Genomic DNA, 24,549 nt, shown 5'->3' on the forward strand with positions numbered 1-24,549 from the left:
CTGCCTCCTGGGGTGGAAGTGGTCAGGCTGGCGCTGCGGGGTGAAGACAGACGATGTCTGGGTGGGGGCAGGCAGGGACCTGGACAGGTGTCTGTCACATTGTAGAATGAAGATACTTTGAAAGGTCCAGGAGGCCTGCAGTTGGCAGCTCCTTCTTGAAAAGAAATTCTGGAAGTGGCTGGTACCAGCCCCTGAAGAGCAGGTCTTGGTGCCCAGATGCTCAGAAGGCATTTGTTCGCTCATTCATACATCCATTTGGCATATGCCCTGCAGCGGGCCTGACCAGGTGTGATGGCGGGGGCGGGGGGGGGGGGGATCTGGCTAACTCAGATTGAAACAAGGATGGAGCTGGCCCAGAAGATACCTGGGATGAGGGGTGGGAAGGGCCTTTCAAGGCAGGGGGGGTGAGAAGTAGCTGGGGACATCACTAGGAACAAAGTTTGAGCCTGCCTCTTCCATTGGATTTTGGAGTTTGTGGAATCAAAAATTCCTCTCCCGATTGGCGAGTGCCACCTTTTCCTTTTCTCCATTAATGATATTGAAAAGATAACCAGTTGGGATCTCCAGTTGCCCTGCTTTTGTAGAAGAAAGGACAGCAAAAAATGAGAAAGGACATTGTCACAGATTTAAGGGCAAACACACACACGCATTATAGGTGACAGGGATTTTGAATGAAGAAACACAACGTTCATGGCATTTTCCCGCCGACCCTGGGGAGACAGTCTTTGTGATGGGAGTTGGCTGAGTTGGGGGCGGGGCTTGTTACCGTTGACAGGGCTGCACCCAACTGAGCCGAGAGAGAGTGGGAGGCCTGACCTCTTCTGGCGCCCATTCATCACAGTCGTAGTCATTGTTGCAAATCTGGCTGCGTGCACGTGTGTCCCAGAAATGGAAGCCACGCCACTCTCTCAGGCCTGCTTTCCCTGGCTCGGAATATCCCAGGTCAACTGAGAGAGACCAAGAAACAGGAGCTTCTGTGCCCCGTGTGTGATCTCCACTTTCTGCACACTGGGTCTAAAAGCAGGCAGTCACAGACCCCAGTCTGCTGGGAAGGCTTTGGAGCCAACCAGCCATTGAGGAAATAGCTATTGAGTGCCTGCTGTGTACCAGGGGCTGTTAGGTACCGGTTGCAAATCTCAGCTCTGCCTCAAATACAATCTGTGACATTGGGCAAACTTTTTTTTTTTTTTTTTTTTTTTTTTTCTGTACGCGGGCCTCTCACTGCTGTGCCATCTCCCGTTGTGGAGCACAGGCTCCGGCCGCACAGGCTCAGCGGCCATGGCTCACGGGCCCAGCCGCTCCGCGGCATGTGGGATCTTCCCGGACCGGGGCACGAACCCACGCCCCCTGCATCGGCAGGCGGACTCTCAACCACTGCGCCACCAGGGAAGCCCTGGGCAAGCTTTTTGAGCCTGGAAAGTCTCAGTCTCCTCATCCATAAAATGGGGACACTGATACCTGCTTTTCTGTGTTGTGATGATTGTGTGTGTGTGTGTGTGTGTGTGAGCATATCTGTGTATGACCTGGGGAGCTCTCCCCTTGTGCTTGTAGCCAGAGGCTCTGTGTTCTGGTTCTTTTCTTAGGGAGCTTGAATGCACGGCCGCAGTCTGCTTTGCAGCCCTGGCTGATATGAATTTCTCTGTCTCTGGTCACGTCCATGGGCTCTTGACAGGGAGAGGAGTAAATGACAGGGGCTTACTCGCTGTGTTGAAACAGAACTGACTCTAATTTTTAACACTTCCTGAACAGCTTACTGAATACCAGTCACCAGCATTGTATAATACAACTGGGATCTCAAGACAAAAGCCAGCTAGTAAACCAGTGTTTGCTGAGAGCCCTGGGTCAGGGAGAAAGGCTTTGGAAGAGAGGAGGGAGTGGAGTGGTCTTGGAAGGGAGGGTGTGGCTGGAGTATCACCACCCCCACCCCCATCCCCGCACATCTCTCGAACCTGGAGAACAGAAGCTGAACCCAGGTTTAAGACTTGGCTTTGAGTCCTGGCTCTACTCTGCGCTCACTGTGTGATCTCCAGCAGGTCACCTTACCTCTCTGATCCAGAGTTTCCTCTCCTACAAAATGATGGATTGTTAGGAGGATTAAACAGGATCTATCAAGCACTCTGTTGGTGCTCAGTAAATAAAAATACTCATCTCTCTTGAGGAAGGGACCCTGCAGAGCCTTTGACAGGGTGTGGCACACAGCAGACACCCACTGAATATTTACAGAAAGAACGAAGGTGCCCAGGGAGTGGGAAACCGCAAGTTGCAAATATGTACCCTGCTATTGTAATTGCTTTGTGATCTAGGGCAAGTTCTTCACCTTTTTTGGTCTCTGATTCCTTCAGAGAAATAATTCAGGCGGGTCCCAGCAGCCCCTACTGTGTTACTCCTTGTTGGAAATCAGGGCTGTGTGGGGACCCTCCAGAGGAGGATGAACTTGCATGTTTGAAATTAATTTCCTTCCCATCATTAGTGGCACCCGTAATGACTCTTTCCCCGCTGCCTCGTGCATCCACAAACCAGTAATTAATGAAATTGGGAGCAGAAGCAGGGATGCAGGGTTTCCCGAGGAGGCGGCTTGGGCACAGCTGGGCTGTCCCTGTGGCACCCACTGTGATTGCCTCAGGGGCCGGAGGGCTGCCCAGGAGTCGCCATCTCTGTCTAGCCAGGAGGCCTGGCAAATGTTCACATGTGTGAAAAACAGCAAACGAAGTTCTGAACAATCATAGATGGGGAGTGGATTCCCCAGCTTCTCCCAGACCCTGCGGTGACATTTTCCAGGGAGGGTGTGAGGGCTCCCCCACTGTTGGGTGTCTGTGGAGATGGGCATTGGAATGGGAATTGGGGCCTGGGTGGACAGGCTTCGCTCTCGTGATTTCTGGCCATGAGACTTGCGGCAACATTCTTACCTTCTGCGGGTCTTAACTTGCTATGCAGAGCCGTTGGGGCCAGGGGAATGGATGCCCCTTAAGGATGGGGGAATAGTGTAGAAAGGCAGCTTTGATTTGCACGTCTTCACCCCAGAGTGTTCATCTGAAGGAGACGGTGGCTCTAAATGGTCCTCATCTTGGTTCAGGTGCTCCCAGCCCCAGACTTGCCCTCCCCCATTACGCCCATCTTGATAAACATCATGACTGTCCACTCCTTGGCTTAAGTCATCCCTGACCCCTCTCTCTGCCGTACTCCCTGCTGGCTGTGTCTTCAGGGTACAACCACGTCTCCCTTCTTCACTCTTACCTGTGGTTGGGTGACACTGGAGCCTCTACCCAGGCCTCCCTGCCTCCACCTTCCCTCTTAGAGTCTGCTCTGCTCACAGCCCCCAGTGGGATCTCCGGGAACCAATCCCCTGCTTGAAGCCTTGGTCACTTGTACCCACTGGATCTGTTTCAAAATCCTTCATATGCCTGCTTCGGGGCGGGGGCACCTGTCGCATTTCAGATTTTGCAGTCAGAGCTAGCCTCTGTCTCCTCCCTCCTGGGCAGAATCACTGCCCTGCTGCTGCCTAAAGCCCCTCCCCTGCTAACCAAACTATCATGCTTCTCGGTTTTGTACACCCAGACCCTTTTGCCCAGAATAGGTTTTCTCTACCCCTTGAGCTGCTGCTTATTCTTGCAGACAGAGTTGTGGCATCACTGCTTTCTAGAAGCCTTCTCTGATTGCCACCTCATCCCACCCCCAAGAGACTGAGCCAGGGGCCCTTCTCTGTGCCCTTCCCATCGGCGCTGTGATGCTCGGAGGGGACTGAAGTCACGTATGACGCACCTTTATCCTCATGCCTTCTGGAAGGCTGGATAGCACGGACTCTCTGCTTGGGAAACATTACTATAGATAGTAAATGCGAAGAGTCCTTTGCAAATTAACAGCCTTCAGACCTAGACTGACCGGATCAGAAGCCTCAGCCTGTGGTTTGGTTTGGCTGTGTGACCTCGGAAAGCCTCAACCTCTCTGAGCTTGGAGGGTCAAGAGGATTGACAAGATGACACCTGTAACAAATTCCCTCTCCTTTCCCACTTGCTGGACAGTAAGTGTCCCCAAAGGCACGTGGAACATTTCAGTGGCCACTCCCCATTTCTCCGAGCACAGCAAACCTAAAGGGGGGCCAGGCCCAGAGCAGGCCCCAGTCCCGTACACAGAGGAGCCCTGCATCGAACCCCAAACAGGAGCAAACAGTAGCAGCCGTCGGGGCAACCTGAGATGCAGAAGCCCCAGGAAGAAGCCACAGGCCGAGCGGATGTCAGCTGCTCTGGGGCCCCATGTGGTTGCTCGGATGTGCCGAGCTATGCAGCCCTCACGCCTGCCCTTGCCGGCTCCTCCAACCACAGCATCAGATAAAGCAGGCGGAAAAAGTGCTGTCTTCCTCTCTCTGGGGAGGGGTAATCTCAGTGCCATCTGTGGGGTACACTCTATCCCCTGTTACCTCTCTGGCCGCTCTTCCTCTCCCCCCTCGCTTGCTCTGCCCACCTTAGTGGTCCCTACCGGCACACTCCCACCTTAGGGCCTTTGCACGGGCTGTTTCTCCCCCACCTACCTGCCCGGCTCACTCCCTCACCTCCTTCCAGTCTTTGCTCGACTATCACTTTCTCAGTGAGGCCCACCGTGACCACCCTGTTTAAACTCTCATACCCTCCACCTCACCACTCCTGATTCATCTCACCTGCCCAACCTTTTCTTCTTTCCATATAAGACTTAGAACCGTCCAACATACTAAGTACATGACCTACTACGTTTATCGTTTATTTTCTGTCTCCAATGCAAAAGGGAAGCTCCGAGGACCTCTGGTCACTGCTGTATCTCAGGGGCCTGCAATAGTGTCTGACACCGAGTACACACTCAATAAATATTCCTTCAGGAAGTGGATGCATGAGAGAGGGGATAAGAACCGGCCCAGCAATGAGCAGAGGGTCAGGATGGGTGTTTTGGATTCTCGTTCCGTGTATACGCACACACGCCCTCAGCCCCTTTTTGAGCCTCTCAATGTTCGGGACACGGCTGGCCCGGGGTAAGTGCTCATCAATGGTTGTAGGAAGGAGGGGGAGACTAAGTAATGCCAGTGGAACGGAGACCTTGGCATGTTCTACGAGTTGTTGAGTTGGCAGGAGAGTAGAGGTCCAGTGGGAGATGGTGAGGGATGGCACTGGAGAAATCAGGAGCCAGACCAAGCAGGACCGAGGGAAAGAGGTGAGTCTTCATCCTGAGGACTGTGGGTTTTGAGCAGAGGAGTGACTTGTGTATGGATGATTTAGGACTGGGTTCTCCTGGTTTGTGATTAGGTGGGAAAACCCAGGCTTTGCTCTTCTACTTTCCAAGAGTCAGCTGTCTGCCAGACAGCCCTTGGTTATGCTTTTCACAAGGTTTCTCATGAACCCATTGTATAGATGAGCAAACTGAGACTCAGAGAATGGAGTCTTATGGAATCCGTCTTCCATGTGGCAGCCTGAGTCATCTTTTAAAATAGAAATCAGAGCACGTTGCTTCTCTGCAAAAACTCTCCAGTGGCTTCCCATTTGAGATAAAATCCAAGGCCCCGCCACGACCCCAGGGCCCCACATGCTTTGGCCCCTGCCGACTGCTCTGATCTCATCCTTGCTCCTGCCCCTCTGCTTACCTTGTTCCAGCCACATTACGCCTGCCCTCATGCCAGAGCTTTCTGCTGGCTGACCCCAGGGACTATGCACTGGCTGCCCCCCCCACCACAAACACACACACTTATTACGTGGCAGGGCCCTTCTCGTCCTTCAGGGCTCCTTCAGTTAAACTGTTACCTCGAGAGAGAGACCTTTTCAAGTACTCTGTGTTTCTCTCCATCTTCTGTCTCTGCACTCTGTTTGCTTCACAGCATTTGTCACAGTTGTAGACACTTTGTGTGTTTGTTTGTCACCTGCCTCCTCTAGGGGACTCTGAGGCCTTCGGGGGCTAGGACCATGTCTGTGGTGGATTCAGGGAGCTCTGGGCCTGTGGGGATGGCTGATGCTCCCAGGCCTGCCTGAGGAGACAGATACCTTGCAGGGACCCAATTCCTGTTGCACCTGGTCTTTACCCGCTCCCAGTGATGCCCACATTCCCTGTAATGGTAAATGCTCTGCCTGGCATTTCGGCATCCTGGTGGATCCATGTGTACCTGTGGAAAGATGTCAGCTGAGTCATCTAATAGCTGTGAGACCTTGGGCAGTTTCCTTATGTTCCTGAGCCTCAGTTTCCTCATCTGTAAAATGGGCATACATTATGGGCATACAGAGGGACAGTGTCCCACAAGGGCCTCGTGCATGTGTGCCCAGTGCTTGATTCAGTTCTAAACTCCCTTATCTGAAACCCAAAAGGCTCTGCAACCAGCAGTTATCTTGTAACTATGCTGCAAACTCATTCGGCCCCCAAGCCTGATCTAAACTAACAGATATAAGTTTCACTGAGCCCTCTTGTGTGAACATTCACAGGATTCACTGCAGAAATCTGAATGTGTTTTAAGTGCAGGTGTTGTCCCAGACCCCACAGAGGCTACTACCTAATTTGTGGAATCTTCACTTTCTCCCTTTTATGAAATCCAAACAGATTCTGAATTCTGAAACTCCCCGGGTTCTGGCTAAGGGGCTGTGGACCTGGGTGTGTGAGTTGCTGCCGAAGACCCTCCTGGGGTCTGGGAGGGTCCACAGGGGCCTTTGACAGCCACGGCAGAGCCAGAAACCTCGTTTCCTCTTGGTTTCTTAGCAGCCAGTGTCTTTTTAGTCACCTGGGGTTAAGTTGGGTTTTGCTGGCTGAGGGGCCAAGGTTAAGGCTTGGGCAGGGTAAGCTCCGGTGCTCAAGCATTTCTGGTTTGAATTTAAAAGGGGAAATTTTTTTTTCTTATGAATCATCAGAAAAAGAAATCAGAAGGAAGTGTGTGACCAAGGAGAGGAAATTAGGGTTTGCAAACTGCGTGAGTCACCCCCTTTCTGACTCTTGGGTGATCCCTTGCTCTTGGCAGTTTTCATTCATCTCTGAGACTCTTAGTTCCGAATTTTGGAAAATATACTGGAGACTGTCGTGGTTTTATTCTGGCTTCAACCCTGCTTCCCTTTCTAACCATCAATATAAATTTCTATTTTTGAATCACTGCCACACTCTTTTACTTATTATTGCTTTAGCAAGTGTTTCTTCCCTGCTCAGAGTCCTGCTTCTGAGCTCCACCCCTGGATCATCACAGGAGCTTCTGCCTGGCTTCCTAGACAGGCTCCAGTCTTACTTTCCCTCATCCATTCTTCACCTGAAGCTAAGAAGCCAGTTTCTAAAATGCAGCCCACAGTCTGGGCTTCGGTCTCAACCCTCCACCCCCACCCTGTGTAGCCCTGAAAAGCCCCATGGTGATAAGGTCCTATTTGCCTTTGCAGCTCAGCTCTCACTGCCTCCCCTAAGTAAGTGGGTCCTCCTCTCCAGCCCTCTGTCTTTGGCAAATGCTGTTCCCACCAGCCTGCCTGTCCTGTCCATCTGGTGCCTTCTCCCGCACCTGGCGAATTCTGCCCTGCCTGCAGGTAGATTGGCTTAGAAACCACCTCCTCTGAGAAGTCTCTAGGCTCCCATGAACTCTGGCTCCCAGTGCACTTATCACCCACTTATAATTCCTGGTCCTGTCCTCTTCACTGCACCAGATGCTCAGACTGGGTGGACTCGAGACAAATGAGCAGTGTGGTGCGGGGGTGACTCTTGAGGCAGCAGGCAGGGGTCTTGGGTACTCATCTACCCTGCTTCTGGCTGGCTATCTGCCTGGTGGTGGCTGCCATATTCCTTTCCAGAAGGCTGTTTTCCATGTCAGCAATGGTGGGAAGTATCCCAGTTTCATTATAGTTGGTGTGTTTCATGTACATTTCTCCCATTTCCATAGTATCAAGGGTACATTTTTTCCTATGTATTTGTCTCTTGGTAGATTGCCTCCTGTGTGACTTTCCTGTTTGTGTCCTGTGTCTTTTCGTCTGTCGGCATCTTGCTCTCTTTAATTTGACTGAGCCGTTTCTGCATCGTATTTATTAACTGTCTCATAGTTGGTGCTGATATTTTCTTAGTCCGATGTCCTTTTCATTTTGGTTTTATTATGCTTCCTTCTACAGAAGATATTAATGCGTATATATTTGAATCTGTCAATCTCCCTTCCTTCGTGATCGCTTCAAGGGCTGAGGAAGTTATCCTGCTGCCAGAGATCTGATAAACATTCTGCTCTGTTTTCTATTTCCCTATAACATGACTTTTTAGACTTAACTCTTTAATCTGTTTAGAGTACGTTTTGGTAGGTGGCTTGCAATGGGTATCTAGTCCAGTGTTCCTAAGTAGGAACAGAGTAACCCTGTTATCCCCATTCTGTTTATGAAATAATTGGTCTTTGTCTCTTTGTTTCCAAAAGGAGAGACAAAATAGAGTAGTTGTTATGGGCAGGAGCTCGCAGAGTTAAGATTCTGGCTTTGCCACTTTCTAGCCGTGTAACCTTTGAGCACGCTGCTTACATCGAGCTTTTCTCCTCTGTAAAAGGGGGTCGTAGCATCTCCCTTGTAGGCTCATTGCAAAGATTGAGTGAAATATCTTACGTAAATCACGTCACATGATGCCTGGCATAGAGTAAGTGCCCTCCTTAACCATAATGTGTTTCTGTACAGAGTTGGGTCTAATTCTCTACCTTCTCTTCTGTTTCATTGATTTAAAGTTCTCCTTTGACATCCCTGCCCCACTGCTTTAATTATTTAACTGTTGCTTCACAGAATGTTTTATCTCTGGCCAAACTAGATGACACCTCCCCAATTACTCTTCTGTTAGGAATATTGCTTCAAACTCTCACTGTTTTTTTTCAGTAAATATTGAGTCTTCCCGTGCACTCTTGCACTATAGCCCACCTCACACCTACACATACACACACACACACACACCAGTTTTCTCACCCTCCCAGCTGCCTCGCCTCCCAGCTCTCTGATCACTCTGGCTCCTCTACCTGGCAGGTGTGTATCAACTGTCTCACCTGGCCTATCTCTACCTAATGCCTCATCATGCCAGCTGTCATTAGTGCTGGTGTCTGTACTGCCTCTGGACCCCAAGCTTCCCTGGGGATCGTTTCTGTGTCCCTGGTACCTTCAGAGCCTGGCACATGGCCAGTTACATCATAGATTCTCAGATCAGGGATTGGGGAAGGCGGGGATGCTGCCGCCATCTTGGATTTTGAGGGTAACTGGTCTTTGTTATCTTCTGGAGGCACAGGCTCGGGAACCCCAGTACTGTGGTGGTTTTGACCGTTGGCATGCTGTGGCCAGTCACTGGGGGCAGTCTACCAGCCCTGGCCTCCGTTTCCCCAGTGGGATAATGGGAAGGAGTCTAAGAGCCTATCAGCCCTGAGGTTCTATAATTTAGTTTAAACTGGGTGGCTTGGCAGTAAAGATGAATTTGAAGAACTCATTGGCATGCGCTCTGCCTTGGAGTGGGGTTTGCTCTCCCTCTCTCTCTCTCTCTCTGTGTCCGGGAATAAGGTCCAGACCCAGAGGTCCTAACTGCCCTCCTGGCTTCTGTGCTGCAGGGTCCCCAGGGAGAGCCCAGACCTAGGACGTAGGGCTTCCGTAGTGAAGAACAGAGGAGTGGACCTCAGCCTAGGCAAATGGCAGGGGTGATAGGGGAATCCAGCCTCTCTAGGGCACCTCGGTGTGCCCGCACACTGACAGGAGGCACGCACAGCCCTGCCAGTCCCATTCCCATTTTACAGGAGAGGCATCTGAGAATCAGAGAGGTGAGGTTCCTGTCCCAGCCACATGGCCACACAGCCACACAGAAGCTAAGTGCGGAGCCTAGGCTTCCAAAACTGGTCTGCTCCAGTGTTCTCTCAGCTCCCAAGTCCAAGGGCTGATTTCAATACAGCGCTAAAAAATATAGTAGCAGTGTTTACAAATATCATTTCCTGTGTTATCTGGTACCAACAGAAGGAAGTGAACTTGGTACTTTGTCTATGTTAGGTTTTGGGGTTAGAGGCATAAGTGTCAAGTTCAGGTGACCTAGAAAACCTTTCTAGGTCAAATTACGATTTCAAAAGATTTTTTTTCTTTTCCTTTCTTTCTTTTTTTTTTTTTTTAACCGCCCCACGATTGAACGCTATCGTTGACATATTTCCCTTCCAACAATACCAGCCCTTTGTGGCATGATTGAGGGCTTGTTTTGTAGCACTGGGGAGAAAATATCTTCCAAATCATCTGCTTCTCATTGTCTCAGTCACACTCATTCCCCCAAGCCACAGTCCCCACAACGTACACTCATGTGGCTTTTAGTTAATTGTCTTTGGCAAGGATCAGTTTTGGGACTTGTTCCCAACCGCTTGGATGATAGATAATTGTCAAGCACAAATGCTGGCCACTCTGGGCAGCCTGAGGCTCTCTAGACCGCTGACCGCAGCCCAGCCTCTGGGCAGAAGGCTGCGGGTGGATAGCTCTGTGTCTTCGTGAGTAGCAGGGCAAGGCCACGGAAGTAGCACAGCCCAGTCGTGAGAGCGTCAGCTGTGGAGGTGGGCATCCTGGGTTTGAATCCTGACTCCACCACTTACTAGCTGTGTGGCCTTGGGCAAGCTGCTTAACCTCACTTGACCTCAGTTTCCTCATCTGTAAAATGGGAGCCTTAGAAGCAGTAACTCACCTTGTAGGTTGTTGTAAGGATTATATGAGTTAAAACTCGTAAATCAATTAAACGAGTGCCTGACATATCGTAAGCAGGCTGTAAATGTTGCGCAGATGAGTTAAAATGAATAAATGATCGTAGCTGTAGTGGATGCTGTTGTAAGTCACCCAGATCCCTCCCCGACTGAGACACTCATTCTTCCAGCTGTGGAGGGTGTTGGCTGCTGCCACCCGCAGCTGAGTCTCTGGGTATTGCCTTTGGTGGAAGGAGGGACCTTGTCCAAGGTTATCAGTCACCCTCCTCCAGGGCAGCCTGGACCCAATGGCTGGGCTGCTTGGGAATGCAGTGGCTCCTGCCTCAATTTAGGACATCTCTACAGAGGCATCGCAGCTCCAGAGTCTCCTTGGGACAGGCTGAGACCTCTGTTGTGACGGCATCACAGTTCAACTTGCCCTCTGCCCACCGGCTTCCCTCTGTCTGCTGTTATGCTCCCCAATAAACTTCGAACTGGCAGATTTCACTCTGAGTCTGTTTCCAGGGAACCTGCCCTAAAACAGCAGGTAACCATCAGATGTGAATGGACCTCGATAACCATCTTAAAACACACACTTATTTTCCTTGCTTATTTTTCCAGAAGCTCTTTGAGGCGTGGCCTCAGAGTTCTCCGCGATCCCGGATCCCCATCTCTGGGTGGGCGCCATTTGTACACTCTAGACGTGGCTTGGTGAGCTCCCTCTGTTCCGAGGGTCCTGGCTGAACATTTGGACGTGCGTCGGCGGCTTCAGGACCCCTCTTCAGGTGGGAAGAGAAAGGTCTAGCTGCTGAACGAACCACAAAACTTAAAACTGACTGAACTATGAAGGGCCCAGAGAGCCTCGCCCATTCAACCGTTCCACGTACAAATGGGGAGACTGAGGCCAGAGGGAGGAAGGCCTTGTTCGAGGCCACACAGTGAGTGGATACCTCTCCTCCCCACCCTTGGAGCAGAGGGTGCTATGGGGAAATAGCGGGGCAGTCTGGTCTTAGGAGCCAGACGTGTGGCAGTTGGTAACAGCATTATAGGGTCCAATAAACGCTTCCAGAGCTTCCCCCAAGCAGAGGGGCAGCCAGCTGGATCCAGGAGTGGGTATCAGCGGTGGCTTCCTGGAGGGGAACAGTGCGGGAGTGATGGGGAGTTAACCGCAAGGAACAGAACAAGAAGGGAGATTCAGGTGGAGAGTACAGAGCCGCAGAGGCCAAGGTGTGTGGGAGAGTGTGGTCCATGCCGGGATCTCAGGACACCTCGAAAGGCAGAACAGGGAAGGACTGTGAGAGAGGAATGGGAGGCCAGCCTAGACAGTCAGGTGTGGCAGGATGGAGGTTTTTAAGTGCTTTGAATGCTACAGTAAAGAATTTAGACTTTTCCCCCAGTAGTGAGATGGACCTTGAAGGAGAATGACCCGGGCAAAACCAGGCAGGGGGCTTATCTGTCATGATCCCCACTGTCCCCTCACTGCCTGATCAAGGCTGTGCTTGGTCCATCGTTGTGGAATAAATGAGTGGACAGATGAAGGGATGGAAGGTGCTGGAGAAAGATGGCGCCAGCTGCAGTTCAGGGGGAGAGGGGTGGGAGCAGGGACAGCTCCTGATGGGGGAGGGTTTATCATTCAGAGCTGGGAGTGTGGGTCGCCCTTCCCCACCCTAGAGAGGCCCACTGGCTCCAGCTTAGATGAGACTCTGACCTACTGCGGATGCAGGTGGGACCAGCTGAGAATATGCGCGTTGGCATCTCCAGCAGCAGAAGCCTGGTGGAAGGCCATCAAAGTCTTGATCAGTCTGATCTGATGGGGTCCTGGTCCTGCTCTTGGACAGACCACACCCTGACCCACTTCTCGGGCCCCAGCTCCTTCCAGCCACAGGCAGCGTTGGCAGCCCCCTTGGAACCATTCCCCCTCACAGCGGCCAAATGAAAATGTTTGTTGAAAACAACATGTGCATAATTAAAGCTTAATGAGTGCTTGTCTGTTTGGAATGTGCAATTAGATTTATAATCGGGGATGGGAGCAAGCTCCAAATGGCTTTAAATGGAGCTGAGAGAGAGGATAATTTTTGCCATAAATCTGCAGTAATGCAGACAGTGTGTACGCTGCCACCAGCGATAGAATCACAGGCCTGCCCGGCCACGCTGTGCCCTCTGAGAGACCCTGCCCATCAGGATGTCTTGGCAGGTGCTGGGGGGCTCAGTATCGGTCTTTGAGGTGGATCTGCTCTGGGTTGGAGCTGGAGTTTCACCATGTCTTCCTGTCTCTGAGCTCTGTGATCTGAGGTGACAATGGGGAACTGAGGAATTGGTGCAAGTCTAGCTGCCCTGGTCCCCAGGTGTATTGGCCGGCCGAGGAAACCTGCAACATCACCATGTCACCTCTGGCCTGGGATGTGGCTGCACACTTTGTCCTCTGCTGTATCCCAGCACTTAGAACTTAACGTTTGTTGAGTGAATGAATGCCTCTGTACCAGCTGCTTGCCTTAAACATCACTCTCCCTCTATGGGCCTCAGTTTCCCCATATCTCTCGTGGAGAATTGGATTCAGCTATTGCTATCTCCAAGATTCTGGGTCTGGAGCAGATAGTGGCTGGGACAGCATCTCTGCCAGCACTGTCCAATAGAAGTATAATGCAAACCACTTACATAATTTCAAATTCTTTAGTAGTCGCATTTTAAAAAGTAAAAAGAAACAGGTGAAGTTAATTTTAATAATATATTTTAGTTAACTCCATCTATCCAAAATGTTATCATTTCAGCATGTAATCAATATAATATACCAATGAGGCATTTTGTATTCTTTTGTTGTTGTTGTTCTAAGTCTTTGAGACCTGGTATGTGTTTTACATGTAAACACCTCTCAGTTTGGACCAGCCGTATTCCAAGTGTTCAATGGCCACCATGCTGGACAGGCCAGGTCTAGAAGGAGGACGGTTAGAGCGAGCTGGGAAGGCCCTGCTTCCTTGTCTGTAAAACGGGGGCAATGATTCCCACCTCTTGGAGGAGCCAGGTGCCTGGTAGCACTCTGCCACTGAAGTTGTATTGATCACAGTCTTTTTACATTACCTTCCAATATTTTTAATTGATAAAACACGTGGCGTCATCCAAGCCAGCTCTGGTCAGTGGTGGGAAAGCAGGTCCTGCAGTGGCTACAACACTGGGCTTGCTCACGAGACCCCCAGCCCCTCTGGCAGACCATGCCCAAGGCATTATCTCTCCTTCCTGGTAGACAAGGCCCCTGGCCCAGAGTCACGAGGTTACCTGCTCTGGTTCACACAGCTTGGAAACAGAGGAGGTGGGAAGCCAGTGTGGTCTTTTGGGGGTCCAGCAGCCTGGACTGCAGACTCAGCTTGGGCACGTCTTGGCTGTGTGGCCTTGGGCAGGTCCCCTAACCTCTCTGGGCCTCAATCAGAGCTCTGGATTTCTTGGTGGGCAGAATAAGAATGTGCGTCACGTCTGGCAAAGCACTGATAAAGAGAAAAACTTGTTTTTGGAGAGAAATTGATATTTGACATTTAGGAACAAAGTGCGAATGTCATCATCATAGAAAAAATTAGCCCCTAGTTGGACTGTCTTACAAAGATTTTAATTTACAAATTTTATTTCAAATTACATATGGTGGGCAGAGGCATAAGGGGTTTTTCCCACACTTAGGACCTCACAGGTTTGCATGAAACTCCACTCAGTTTCTTCATCTACAGAAGGGAGGCAATTATAGCAAGCTTTTAGGGTTGTTGTAAGGTTTAAGTAGTAATATAAGTAATAGCTAACAATTTTGAGTGCTTTCTCTGTACCAGGCAAAGTTCTAAGCACATAAGTTAATTTATTTAATCCAAGTGATAGTCATGCCCATTTTCCAGATGAGGAAACTGAGACATAGTAACTTAGTTAAAAAGTTGCACAGCTTGAAAAGCAGGCACAAGATTTAGACCCAGGCAGCTTGGCACCAGAGCCCACGTGTGTAACCACTGTGCTGTCATCCTTCTTTGAGTGACCGTGGACCTGGAGTTAAGCATACGGGGTCTGGTCAGAGTTTGAACCTGAGGCCCTATCCCTGTCCTGCTCCGTCTGTGCAGCGCCTCTCTGCCCCTCCCCCATGATCTCCCTGGTGTGATGTGTATCTCTCTGGGAGACTTCCACATAAAACCGCACTCTCGGCAGAGCCCGGGGTGCAGCTGCCACGTTTGCTGCCTCTATACCTTTGAGCTGTTTTATCTGTGCAGAACGAGTGTTCTCACGGCCCCTGTGGGGGCAGGCGGGAGCGGTGTAGGCTGCTTTGATTGTTTCCTCTTTAGATCTCCATGAGGCATATCTCTTGGTGTCTGCAACTGGCCGGGCTGAGGACTGTGCATCTTTGGTCTTTGATCTGTGTCTCTGTACAGAGGGGAGGGACAGCAGCTTCTACAGAACAACTGTTGCTTTGGTACCTGACATCAAGGGCAGATTCGGAACTGATTCGGTACCTTTGGGCAAGCTCCCCAACCACCCTCTTGCTCATGTCTACGATGGGGCTGGTCATGCAACCTTGGGAATTCTGGGGTTTTCCAGTGAGATGACCAGGCACAGCTCTGGGATGAGGTCTGGAACAGAGTAGGTGCCCACTGGCCTGTGCTCACAGCAGCCTCAGATGTCATGTTCCCTGCTCTTTGCCTGGCCAACTCCTATATGTTCTCCATCATGGGGCTTCCAAGTTATCCTTTTCAGGATACTTCTCTTGAAAGGCCCTTCTCCCTTCTTTCACTCCTCTGTGACAACTTTATCCTACCGTTGTCACATTTGTCAAAGATGAGGCCATCATTTTATATCAGAAACAAGATGTTGAATTCATTGCTGTACTTTGCAAAGCTAGTCTGTCCAAATCAAGCAAGAGCTGAGTTTTGTAGGGTTTGAGGAAGCGTGGAGTCCAGGGATGGGGGTACTTTCAGAAGCAGGAGGTTCTGGGAAAGGCTGACCCGCAGCTGTGGACATGTAGCTCTTGGAGTTATTGATCGCTTGACTTTCAGAGTCTGGGTGGGTACAAAACTGTCACTGACCAATTGAGATGAGCGTCAGACAAGGTTTGTGGTTACTTGTTCCTGTTGTGGGACTACGGCCAAAGAATGGCCTGTCTTCCTTTCTCAGATTTGGAGAATAGGAACGTTTTATTCGCCCAAGCTTCTCCAAAGGACTGGGGGCTCCTTGAGGAGCTGTGTCATTATCATTACGGCATGGCTGGTGTCTGTACAATGTCAGGCACATGGTAACCAATCACTAGATACCAGTCAACGAACAATGACAGTTGCCCCTTCTGTGACCTCAGAATCCCTTTGCTTTTACCTCCTTTCAGTGCCTTGTGACAAGGTTTATTTACGGTAAACTGCCGATGTCGGGAGTGTGTTACTCAGTACATTGTAGGTGCCTGGTGCCTGGTATAAGGGCATCGACTGATTTCATTTTACTCAGCATATTTAAATTAGGTCTTAGATCTAGGCGTGGGAATGAATGAGGGAAAGACATGAGAGGGACGGGGTCAAAGTGAAAGGGCTCACCTTGAACAGGAGGGAGACACTTCACCTGTTTAGACTAAAGGAAAGGAGGTCAGGATGGGTGTGATATTAATAATGTGGAGGAGGGGAGAGAGTTGAGGGAGGATCTGATGGTCTCAGAGGCATAGGAGATACAGTCCTCTGCAAGACTGAGGGGCATTGCGGCTGATGAGGGGATAATAGTTTAGCATATAATAATAAAAGATACCATTTATTAAACACTTGTCAAAAGTCATTACCATTATTAAGTATTATGTTACAGATATTAACTCATATCTGATAACAGATATCAAAAACCTTATGAGGCAATAATAGTTAATGCGATCATTACCATTTTACAGGTGAGGAAACTAAGGCAAAGAGAAGTTAAATCCAAGGTCACACACAGCTAAGTAAGTGGTGGAGCTGATACTCCTATTCAAGAATCAGTGCTGTTGCCCAGTATATCACACTATACATGGAAGTTGAACTAAGTCCAAAGCTGGCTTGAGATGGGGGCTTTAAGATTGGGCCCAAGAATACGGATTTATAGAAGCAAGCAGGACTGTTAAGGTTGGAGTGCATAGCCATAAAAAAAAAAAAAAAAAAGACCTAGGAAGAGTTGGATTTCAGTGGATTGAGAAAGGAAGGAGGAGGGTGCTCCAGGCTGATGATGGGGCAATGTGTGCAAAGGCAAGGGTGCTGGAGGTTCCTGCAGCCTTGAGGGGCGCTGTGGGAGCTGAGTCTCAGGGCTGGTTGTCATAGAGGGTCCTGGATGCCAGAGTCAGTGATGTGGAGTCACTGCAGGGTTTTGATCTGAGCAGTGAAATGATTGCCGAAAGATTGCTAGTGATAGCCAGGGTGAAAGATGGGTTGGGTTGGAAGAAGCTGAGCAGAAAGCTTCTGCTGGTGATTGGATCAGGAGGATGTAGAACAGAAGGGGTCCAGAGTCACCCCAGAGGTACTGACAGTGTACTCTGGAGAGGTGACATCTCTCATGATGGCAGACCGCCAGAGAAAGAGCAGGCTTCTACACATGTCGTGAGTTCAGTGTTGGGTGTGTTGAACTTGAGGTGCTCATGGACCAAATGGGGGAAATGTTCAGGGGAAATGGTGCATTGCAATCTGGAGGTAACTTGGCTGCAGGTGAGTGTTTGAAAGTCAGTGACATGTTGTAACCCTAAGAAGCCACGGCATCATCCAATCGACGAGGAAATCCCAGACCTATCTATCCACCCACTATTCAGCCCATTCCATTAGCGCAGGCATCCCACACACCCATTCCAGCCATCTGTTTATCTCCTCCACCATCCTAATCATCCTCCCGTCACACCCGTCTCTTCATACTTACTCAGCCATCCCATCTCATTCATCCAACTGCTCTCCTCCCAGCCACCCACCTGCCCATCCGTCCATTCATCCCACCTTCTAATTCCATCTGTCCAACCACTGAGTCATCTTTTTGTCCACTGACCCATCTATCCCACTCATTCCCACCACTCATCTCCCCGCCCCCCTTTCCATCCATCATCCATCCGTCCGTCCGCTCATCCGTCCATTGAACCCGTACGCCTACCCGCAATCCACCCACGCATCTTCTCCATCCCAACTGTTTTCTTCTCTATTCACCACCATTCACCTGTGACTTTTGAGCACTCAAAATGAGGCTAAGTCTAAACGGAGACGTACTGTAAGGTAAAATACATACTGGATTTCAAAGACAGTATCAAAAAAAGACTGTAAACCGTCTCATTTACAATTTTTCTGTTGATCCCATGTTGAAACCAATATTGTTAATATATTGGGTTAAATAAATATGTCTTTAAAATTAATTTCACCAGTTTATACTTTCTTTTTTAACTTTATTTATTTATATTTTATTTATTTTTAAATTTTTAAAAAAATATTTTGGCCGTACCGCGCAGTGCGGCATGTGGGATCTTAGTTCCCTGAGCAGGAATCAAATCCGTGCCCCCTGCATTGCAAGCGTGGAGTCTTTTTTTTTTTTTTTTTTTTTTTTTTAGTTTTTATTGGGGTATAGTTGCTTTACAATGTTGTGTTAGTTTCTGCTGTACAGCAAAATGAATCAGCTGTATGTGTACATATATCCCCTCTTTTTGGGATTTCCTTCCCATCTAGGTCACTGCAGAGCACTGAGTAGAGTTCCCTGTGCTTTAAGTAGGTTCTCATTAGTTATCTATTTTATACATAGTATCAGTAGTGTACATATGTCAATCCCCATCTCCCAGTTCATCCCACCCACCCCCCTTGGTATCCATACGTTTGTTCTCTACATCTGTCTCTATTTCTGCTTTGCAAATAAGATCATCTATACCATTTGTTTAGATTCCACATATATGCGTTAATATACGATATATGTTTTTCTTTCTGACTTACTTCACTCTGTATGACAGTCTCTAGGTCCATCCACATCTCTACAAATGACCCAATTTCATTCCTTTTTATGGCTGAGTAATATTCCAGGAAGCGTAGAGTCTTAAGCATTGGATGACCAGGGAAGTCCCTTTTTTTTTTTTTTAACTGTGGCTACTAGAAAATTTTATATTACACATGTGGCTTGCTTTATATTTCTGTGGGATTGTGCTGATTTGTACCATCCATCATCCATCCATCCCATCCTTCATTCCCTCCCTTCCTTCCATCCATTCATCCACCCAGTTACCACATTTGTCCATGCCACAGATGTTTAATTTCCACCTCCTGTGAATCAGTGGCTCTGTGGGTCATCAGAATAAGGAAACGGAGACTTCGAGCAGTTACAGAGCTTGCCCAAGGCCACAGATGGAGCTAGCATCATCTGACTCACTAAAATCAGGGCGTCTCACCTTTCACCTTGGCTGCCTATTTGCTAAGTTTGCTTAAAGACAGAAAAGGGATCTATCCTTTTCTTTGTGCATGTGTGTGTGTGGGGGGGTGGTGGCTGTTGGACTAGAGGACCAGCTGCCCCTCTCGCCAAGGGGACCACACGTTGTGGGGAGAGACAGACCCTTCAGAAGCCTCTCCTTGGTGGCCGTCATGAAAGGGTTATCCCCACACATTCGCTATTTGCAAAAATGTGGATTCTTTCAGATTCCCAAACTCATTTCCATGACAAAACTCTTGGGAAGAGAAGATGAAGGGCTGGCTTTCGCAGAACAATCTTCCAGCTGTAATGACGACTGAAGATGGCGCTGGGAAAAGGAATTATAATTAGAATATGAAATGGGGAAAATTAATCTATTCCAGTCAGTGGTAAGAGATATTCTCCTGGCATTTCGTGGAAATTCTTAGGCCGTTGTTCCCCACCCTCCTGAAACACACACACACTTTTTTTTTTTTTCACATTTTAAAGCGTGTGGAAGGTTGTGTGGTGTGAAAAAAGATTTTTGACTGAGGGACTCAGAAACTGAGATATGCACAGAATTTAAGTTCTTCGGTGCCTTTGTGTGTCTCTACACGCGCGGGTCATATGTGTTCGTGTGCACGTTTCTCTGAGTTATATACGTATTCAGTTGCAGATGGCTGGGGTGCTTACTCTCATCTGGGCACCCCCTCCCTTCCGTGTGTGCAGGCTCCGGCGGTTGCGTGCCAGTCCCGTGAAGGGTCTGTGCTGTGTACGCTCATGCTCGTGCTCTGGACGTCTTTGTCTGTGATGGTTGGTGCTACCCATGCATGTGGTATGTGTGTAACTGAGTGCTGTCTTGAACACTCTGTTGTGTGTGACGTGGGCCCCCACCAGTCTGTGATGCATATGTTGTCACCATGCTTGGGCACACTGTGTGTCGTATACCTTTTTTTTTTTTTTTTTTTTTTTTTTTTTGCGGTACGCGGGCCTCTCACTGTTGTGGCCTCTCCCGTTGCGGAGCACAGGCTCCGGACGCGCAGGCTCAACGGCCATGGCTCACGGGCTCAGCCACTCCGCGGCATGTGGGATCTTCCTGGACCGGGGCACGAACCCGCGTCCCCTGCATCGGCAGGCGGACTCCCAACCACTGCGACACCAGGGAAGCCCTCGTATACCTTTGTGTGATGCTCACTCAGCATCACCGCTGTGCAGTGGGTGTCCATGTGGGCATTTTCAGTCTGTTTTGTGCACGTGGAGGAGGAGGGGACTCTTCAGTGTCTAGGCTTTGTGACTTCTCCCCTTGGCATGCAGGTTCTTTCCCCCAGAAAGCCCCCCACCCCAAGAGGAGGGCTGAGGGTGTAAGTCTCAGGTCGTAGGGCCCTGGGGGCCAAGCCAGGGGAAGCCTGGGAGGTTTCGGAGTCCCCTTCCCTCCTTCCTTCCCCCTACAAGGGCTCGGAGGTGGTGGAGCGCTGGACAGAGGTGGGCAGAGAGCAGACATCACCTACCCAGTCACCACCTTGGGGCCTCTGTTCATAGCTGCTCAGTAGCCGAGTCCTGTGCTCCAGGACACCATGCAAAGCACGCAGGGGCGACCCGATGGAGGCTGACCCAGGCCCTGCCTTGGGAACCTCTGCCAACTTCTCAGATTTTCCTTGAAGCAGGAAGCAAGCTTCGCTCTGGCATGTGGCTGCTCTTCCTTGTTTGAATAAACCAGTGAATGCAGAAGCCCACTGCTCAACCTCTTCACTACCCCCGGCACACACGCCTCAAAATCCAGGGTCTCTGTTCCTCCGCACCATTCCCCACTGCTTGCTGCAGGGATATTCCTTCCTCGGCGAAGCGTGACCACATACACATCGAACACCTAGTATGTGCAAGGCCCCGGCAAATGATTGGCTATGTGTGTGGGGGGGGGGGGGCGGGGTGCAGCCAGGCCATGATCCCTGCCGCCAAGGAGCTTACAGCCTCGTGGGAGAGGCCAAGCCCAGGAAGCAAACAGACCACTCTGCAGTGCAGCGTCTCCCTAACTGCGTGATCTTGGGCAACTGTTTATTCTCTCGACCTGTTTCCTTGGTTTGAAACACTGGTTGTTGTGAGGGTTAAATGAGCTCTTTTATGGAAAGCATTTTGGTTGGTGCCAAGTACATTCATTCATTCACCAAATATTTGTTCATTGCCTGCTCTGCATGTCGGAGGAGAGAGCGGACCAGGGTGGCTTCGTTCTAGCCAGCATTTAATAAATGGGACATTATTACACGGCGTTTGGGGGATATCTTTCCCTCTGCTCCTTTAATACACGTCCCTGTACTTTTAATCTATACCATACTGTTTGATGACTATTGCTTTATAAAATGTTCCAAATACCTGGTTAAATTTCTTCTCCCTCCACTTCCCATCATTCTTTCTTTTAGAACATACTTAAAAATTACATGTGATTTTTAAAAAGGTCTTACTTTTCTCAAAGAATATGTAGCCATGGTGACACATCTGATAAGTACCCAGGAGCTTTTGTTGAGAGCACTCTACCCTGCCTAAGTCGTAGTCCCGTTCCTGATGCCAGTCTGTGTCAGGTGTTGTGGGATTTGGAGATGACCAGGACACAGTTCCAGCCTCCATGCTGCTCCCACTCTGGGGCAGAAGACAGATACAGAGACAATCTATGTTGTTAGAGGGAAAGCCAAAGGAGGTGAAAGCATGGCAGGCCTCTTGGAGGAGGTGTTTCTGAGCAGAGCCTTGAAGCCTAAGCTCCGGGGGTACAGTGTGGTAGATGGAGCCTTGCATCTGGGGTCATGCCCAGACTCTAGGCATGGCATGGCCTTTTCTTTTGCAAATCCAGCAGTCACCAAAGGACTCTGCCCATCCTTGTGTTGGGAAGGCACTTGGGTATAAACCCTAATCCCACTACCCCGATGAAAAGACTGGCCTGGTAAAAGACAATGTGAGTGATGTAGTGGCCGTTTCATTCATTCATTCAACAAGCATTTATTGAGTATCTGCTCTGTGTCAAGCACTATTTTAGGTATTTGGGAGGCATCAGTGTACAGACAGACTAAGACCCCGACCTCAAGTCCCCTCCATTTTCGTAGGGGAAATCCAACTGTAAGCAATGAACGTGGTAAATAAGTAAATTATGTAGAAAGCTAGAAGGTAAAGGGGCTGTGGAACGATGAACAAGGGCAAGCAGGGCAAGGGAATCAGGGGTAGTGGGCTTCAGAGCACACAGAGGTAGGAGGCCGGCATCTGAGCCGTTGTTAGGAAAACCTCTCTGAGCGAAGAGGGTCTGGATGAACTGTTGATTGCAGGATTGTGGACTTTTCCAACCTGCATGAGTGCTGCTTGGTGATGTCCATCCAAATTACAGACGCACACACGGTTAGATGCCGTGATTATACAGACTAATCCTACAGATAGACTCACACCCATGCAAAATGATGGATGTACAAAAATATTCATGGGAGCAATGTGGAAATAGCAAAAGCCTGGAAACAACTCAATTGCCCACGTGCTTAACTAGTTAAATATATATGTTACAGGCATGCTGTGGCATACTAGGTACCAGAAAACAAAATTATGTCCTGACATAAAACACTTTCCAGGATGTGTTGCTAGGAGAAAAATAAGGTGCGAAATGGTGTGTATAGTATGCTGTCATTTATGTGAAAGCAATGACTCTAATGTGTATACAGAGACTATCTCTGAAAGGATGCATAGGAAGCTGATAGATGCAGCTGTTGTCTCTGGAGAGGGGCGGTGAATGCCTGGGAGGTGGGGGGAGGCGACTTTTCACTCTGTTGCTTTTTGTACTTTGGGAATTTTGAACCATATGATTATAACCCAATAAAAGGGTTTTTTTCAATTACAGTAAACTGGCCAGCTGCTGTTGGTGCCCCCCCACCCCCCAGATCCCTTTACTGTCCAGCACAGCCTACTCCCATCTGCTGTGAGCACTGGCTAAAAATGGCTCACAGCTGGCACAATTCTCTGGAGAACTGTCCTTGGCCAAATGGGGGCCACCCTTCTCAGGTTATGACTCCTTCTGTCCCTTAAGGGCAGCCCACAGCCAATGACTGATGTACGTGGGCTACAAAAGTGCAGCCTCTTGCTTCATGCTGGGACTAACTCTGTGGTACCATCCATGCCCCAGAGCTTGTGGTGGGATCAGGCTACAGCGACTGTCCAGCTGGGACCACATCCTTGCTTAGCTCCTTCCCCCGTCCTATCCTGATCCCTCCCTCCCTTACAGCTTATTTCTAAAGAGCACTTCTCAAAGATCACATGCATTTGAACCCTTGTCTCAGGCTCTGCTTCTAGAGAACCCGACCCAAGACACTTGTCTCAAGCGAAGGGAACTGGAATTGAGCCAAGTGCTTTGCACGTTTCAGTGCAGCATCCCCTGGAGAGAGGACCACTGTCGTTATCCCCATTTGACAGATGTGGCACCTCAGAGGTTCAGACACCAGCTCAAGATCACACATCAGGGAGAAGGGGAGCCAGTGGCCCCAGAGCCCCTGCTTCTCCCGCTACACCTGCTCCCTCTTACAGACAACTCCAGCCTTGGCAGCCGCTCAGAACACAGGGTGTAGTTCCTGTACCTGGTTTTTGCCACAGTCCTCACTGCCTAAGGGTCAAAGGTGAGGGGGCAGAGCCACTTGGGATGGTAAGACCCGGAGGATGGGTCAGGGGCAGGCTGTCCTGATCCCAAGGCTCTGGAGACCTTGGCCTCTCTCCAGCTTGTGGAATTCCAGCTCTAGCTGAGAGCCTGATGTCATTTTGGCCAGGAGAAATACTTGCATACTTCCAGAGATGGGGAGCTCAGTATCTGACAGGGCAACCTGACACATCTATGGACAAGGTATAAAGGGCAGAAAGGTTTTCCTCTCTGCATCCTAAGTGTGATGAACCCAAGCCATCAGAGCTCACAGAGTAAGGACTGCTTCTTCTACCCTAGAGGGAGTCCTACTGAAATGGGGACTGGGCATCTTGGGCTCAGTCTTTGCTTCTCCAGGCTCCAGAGTCTTTTCCCCTCAGTGCTTTTAGTCCCCTGACCTCCTCTGGCTTCTCCTGGGCCCTTCTTGAGAACATTTTCATCAGAGCTGCCTCTCTTTCTCTGTTCCAGTTTGATGGTGAGAGTGCCTACGTGGGGATGAGTGACGGAAACCCAGAGCTCCTATCAACCAGCCAGGTGGGTGCCCCGTCCTCCCTGTCCAGCCTTGGGCTTGCTGGAGCCAAGCTGCTCCCTGGGTGGGAGGGGAGGGGTGCAGAGCAGGTGGCTCAGCCCACTATTGTCCTCTCTTAGAATGATCAAGAATATCAGTTGAGTCTCCCTCAACTGGGCAATCAAACTGGGACTGTAGTGTTTTCTGTACATCAACTACCTGGCTACTGTTGGCTTACAATGGGCATCATTGAAAACTTGATAAAACTCGAAATGTGTTGTCTGCACTCTCCATGCACAGAGGGCAGGTTTTCAGCAGCAACGGATAGAGCTGTCACATGCTCTCTGGTGCTGCCTGCCTCTTGTCACCACACAGCACCCATGGGGGCAGATGTTGGCGTGGAGGTGCTCACACCCACGTATC

The 24,549-nt window shown here is 49.8% G+C and overlaps 1 protein-coding gene across 1 annotated transcript in view; it reads left to right on the top strand.

Annotated features, from left to right (window-relative positions):
* The window catches only part of TOX2 (TOX high mobility group box family member 2), a 131,532-nt gene that overhangs the window by 30,298 nt on the left and 76,685 nt on the right, over positions 1-24,549 (top strand). Inside the window, exon 2 of the mRNA XM_019944049.3 lies at positions 24,087-24,152. Coding sequence (XP_019799608.2) covers positions 24,087-24,152 — 66 coding nt within the window. The remainder of the gene's footprint in view (positions 1-24,086; positions 24,153-24,549) is intronic.

Source organism: Tursiops truncatus, chromosome 15 (genome assembly GCF_011762595.2).
Source record: "Tursiops truncatus isolate mTurTru1 chromosome 15, mTurTru1.mat.Y, whole genome shotgun sequence".
Classification (NCBI taxonomy): Eukaryota; Metazoa; Chordata; class Mammalia; order Artiodactyla; family Delphinidae; genus Tursiops; species Tursiops truncatus.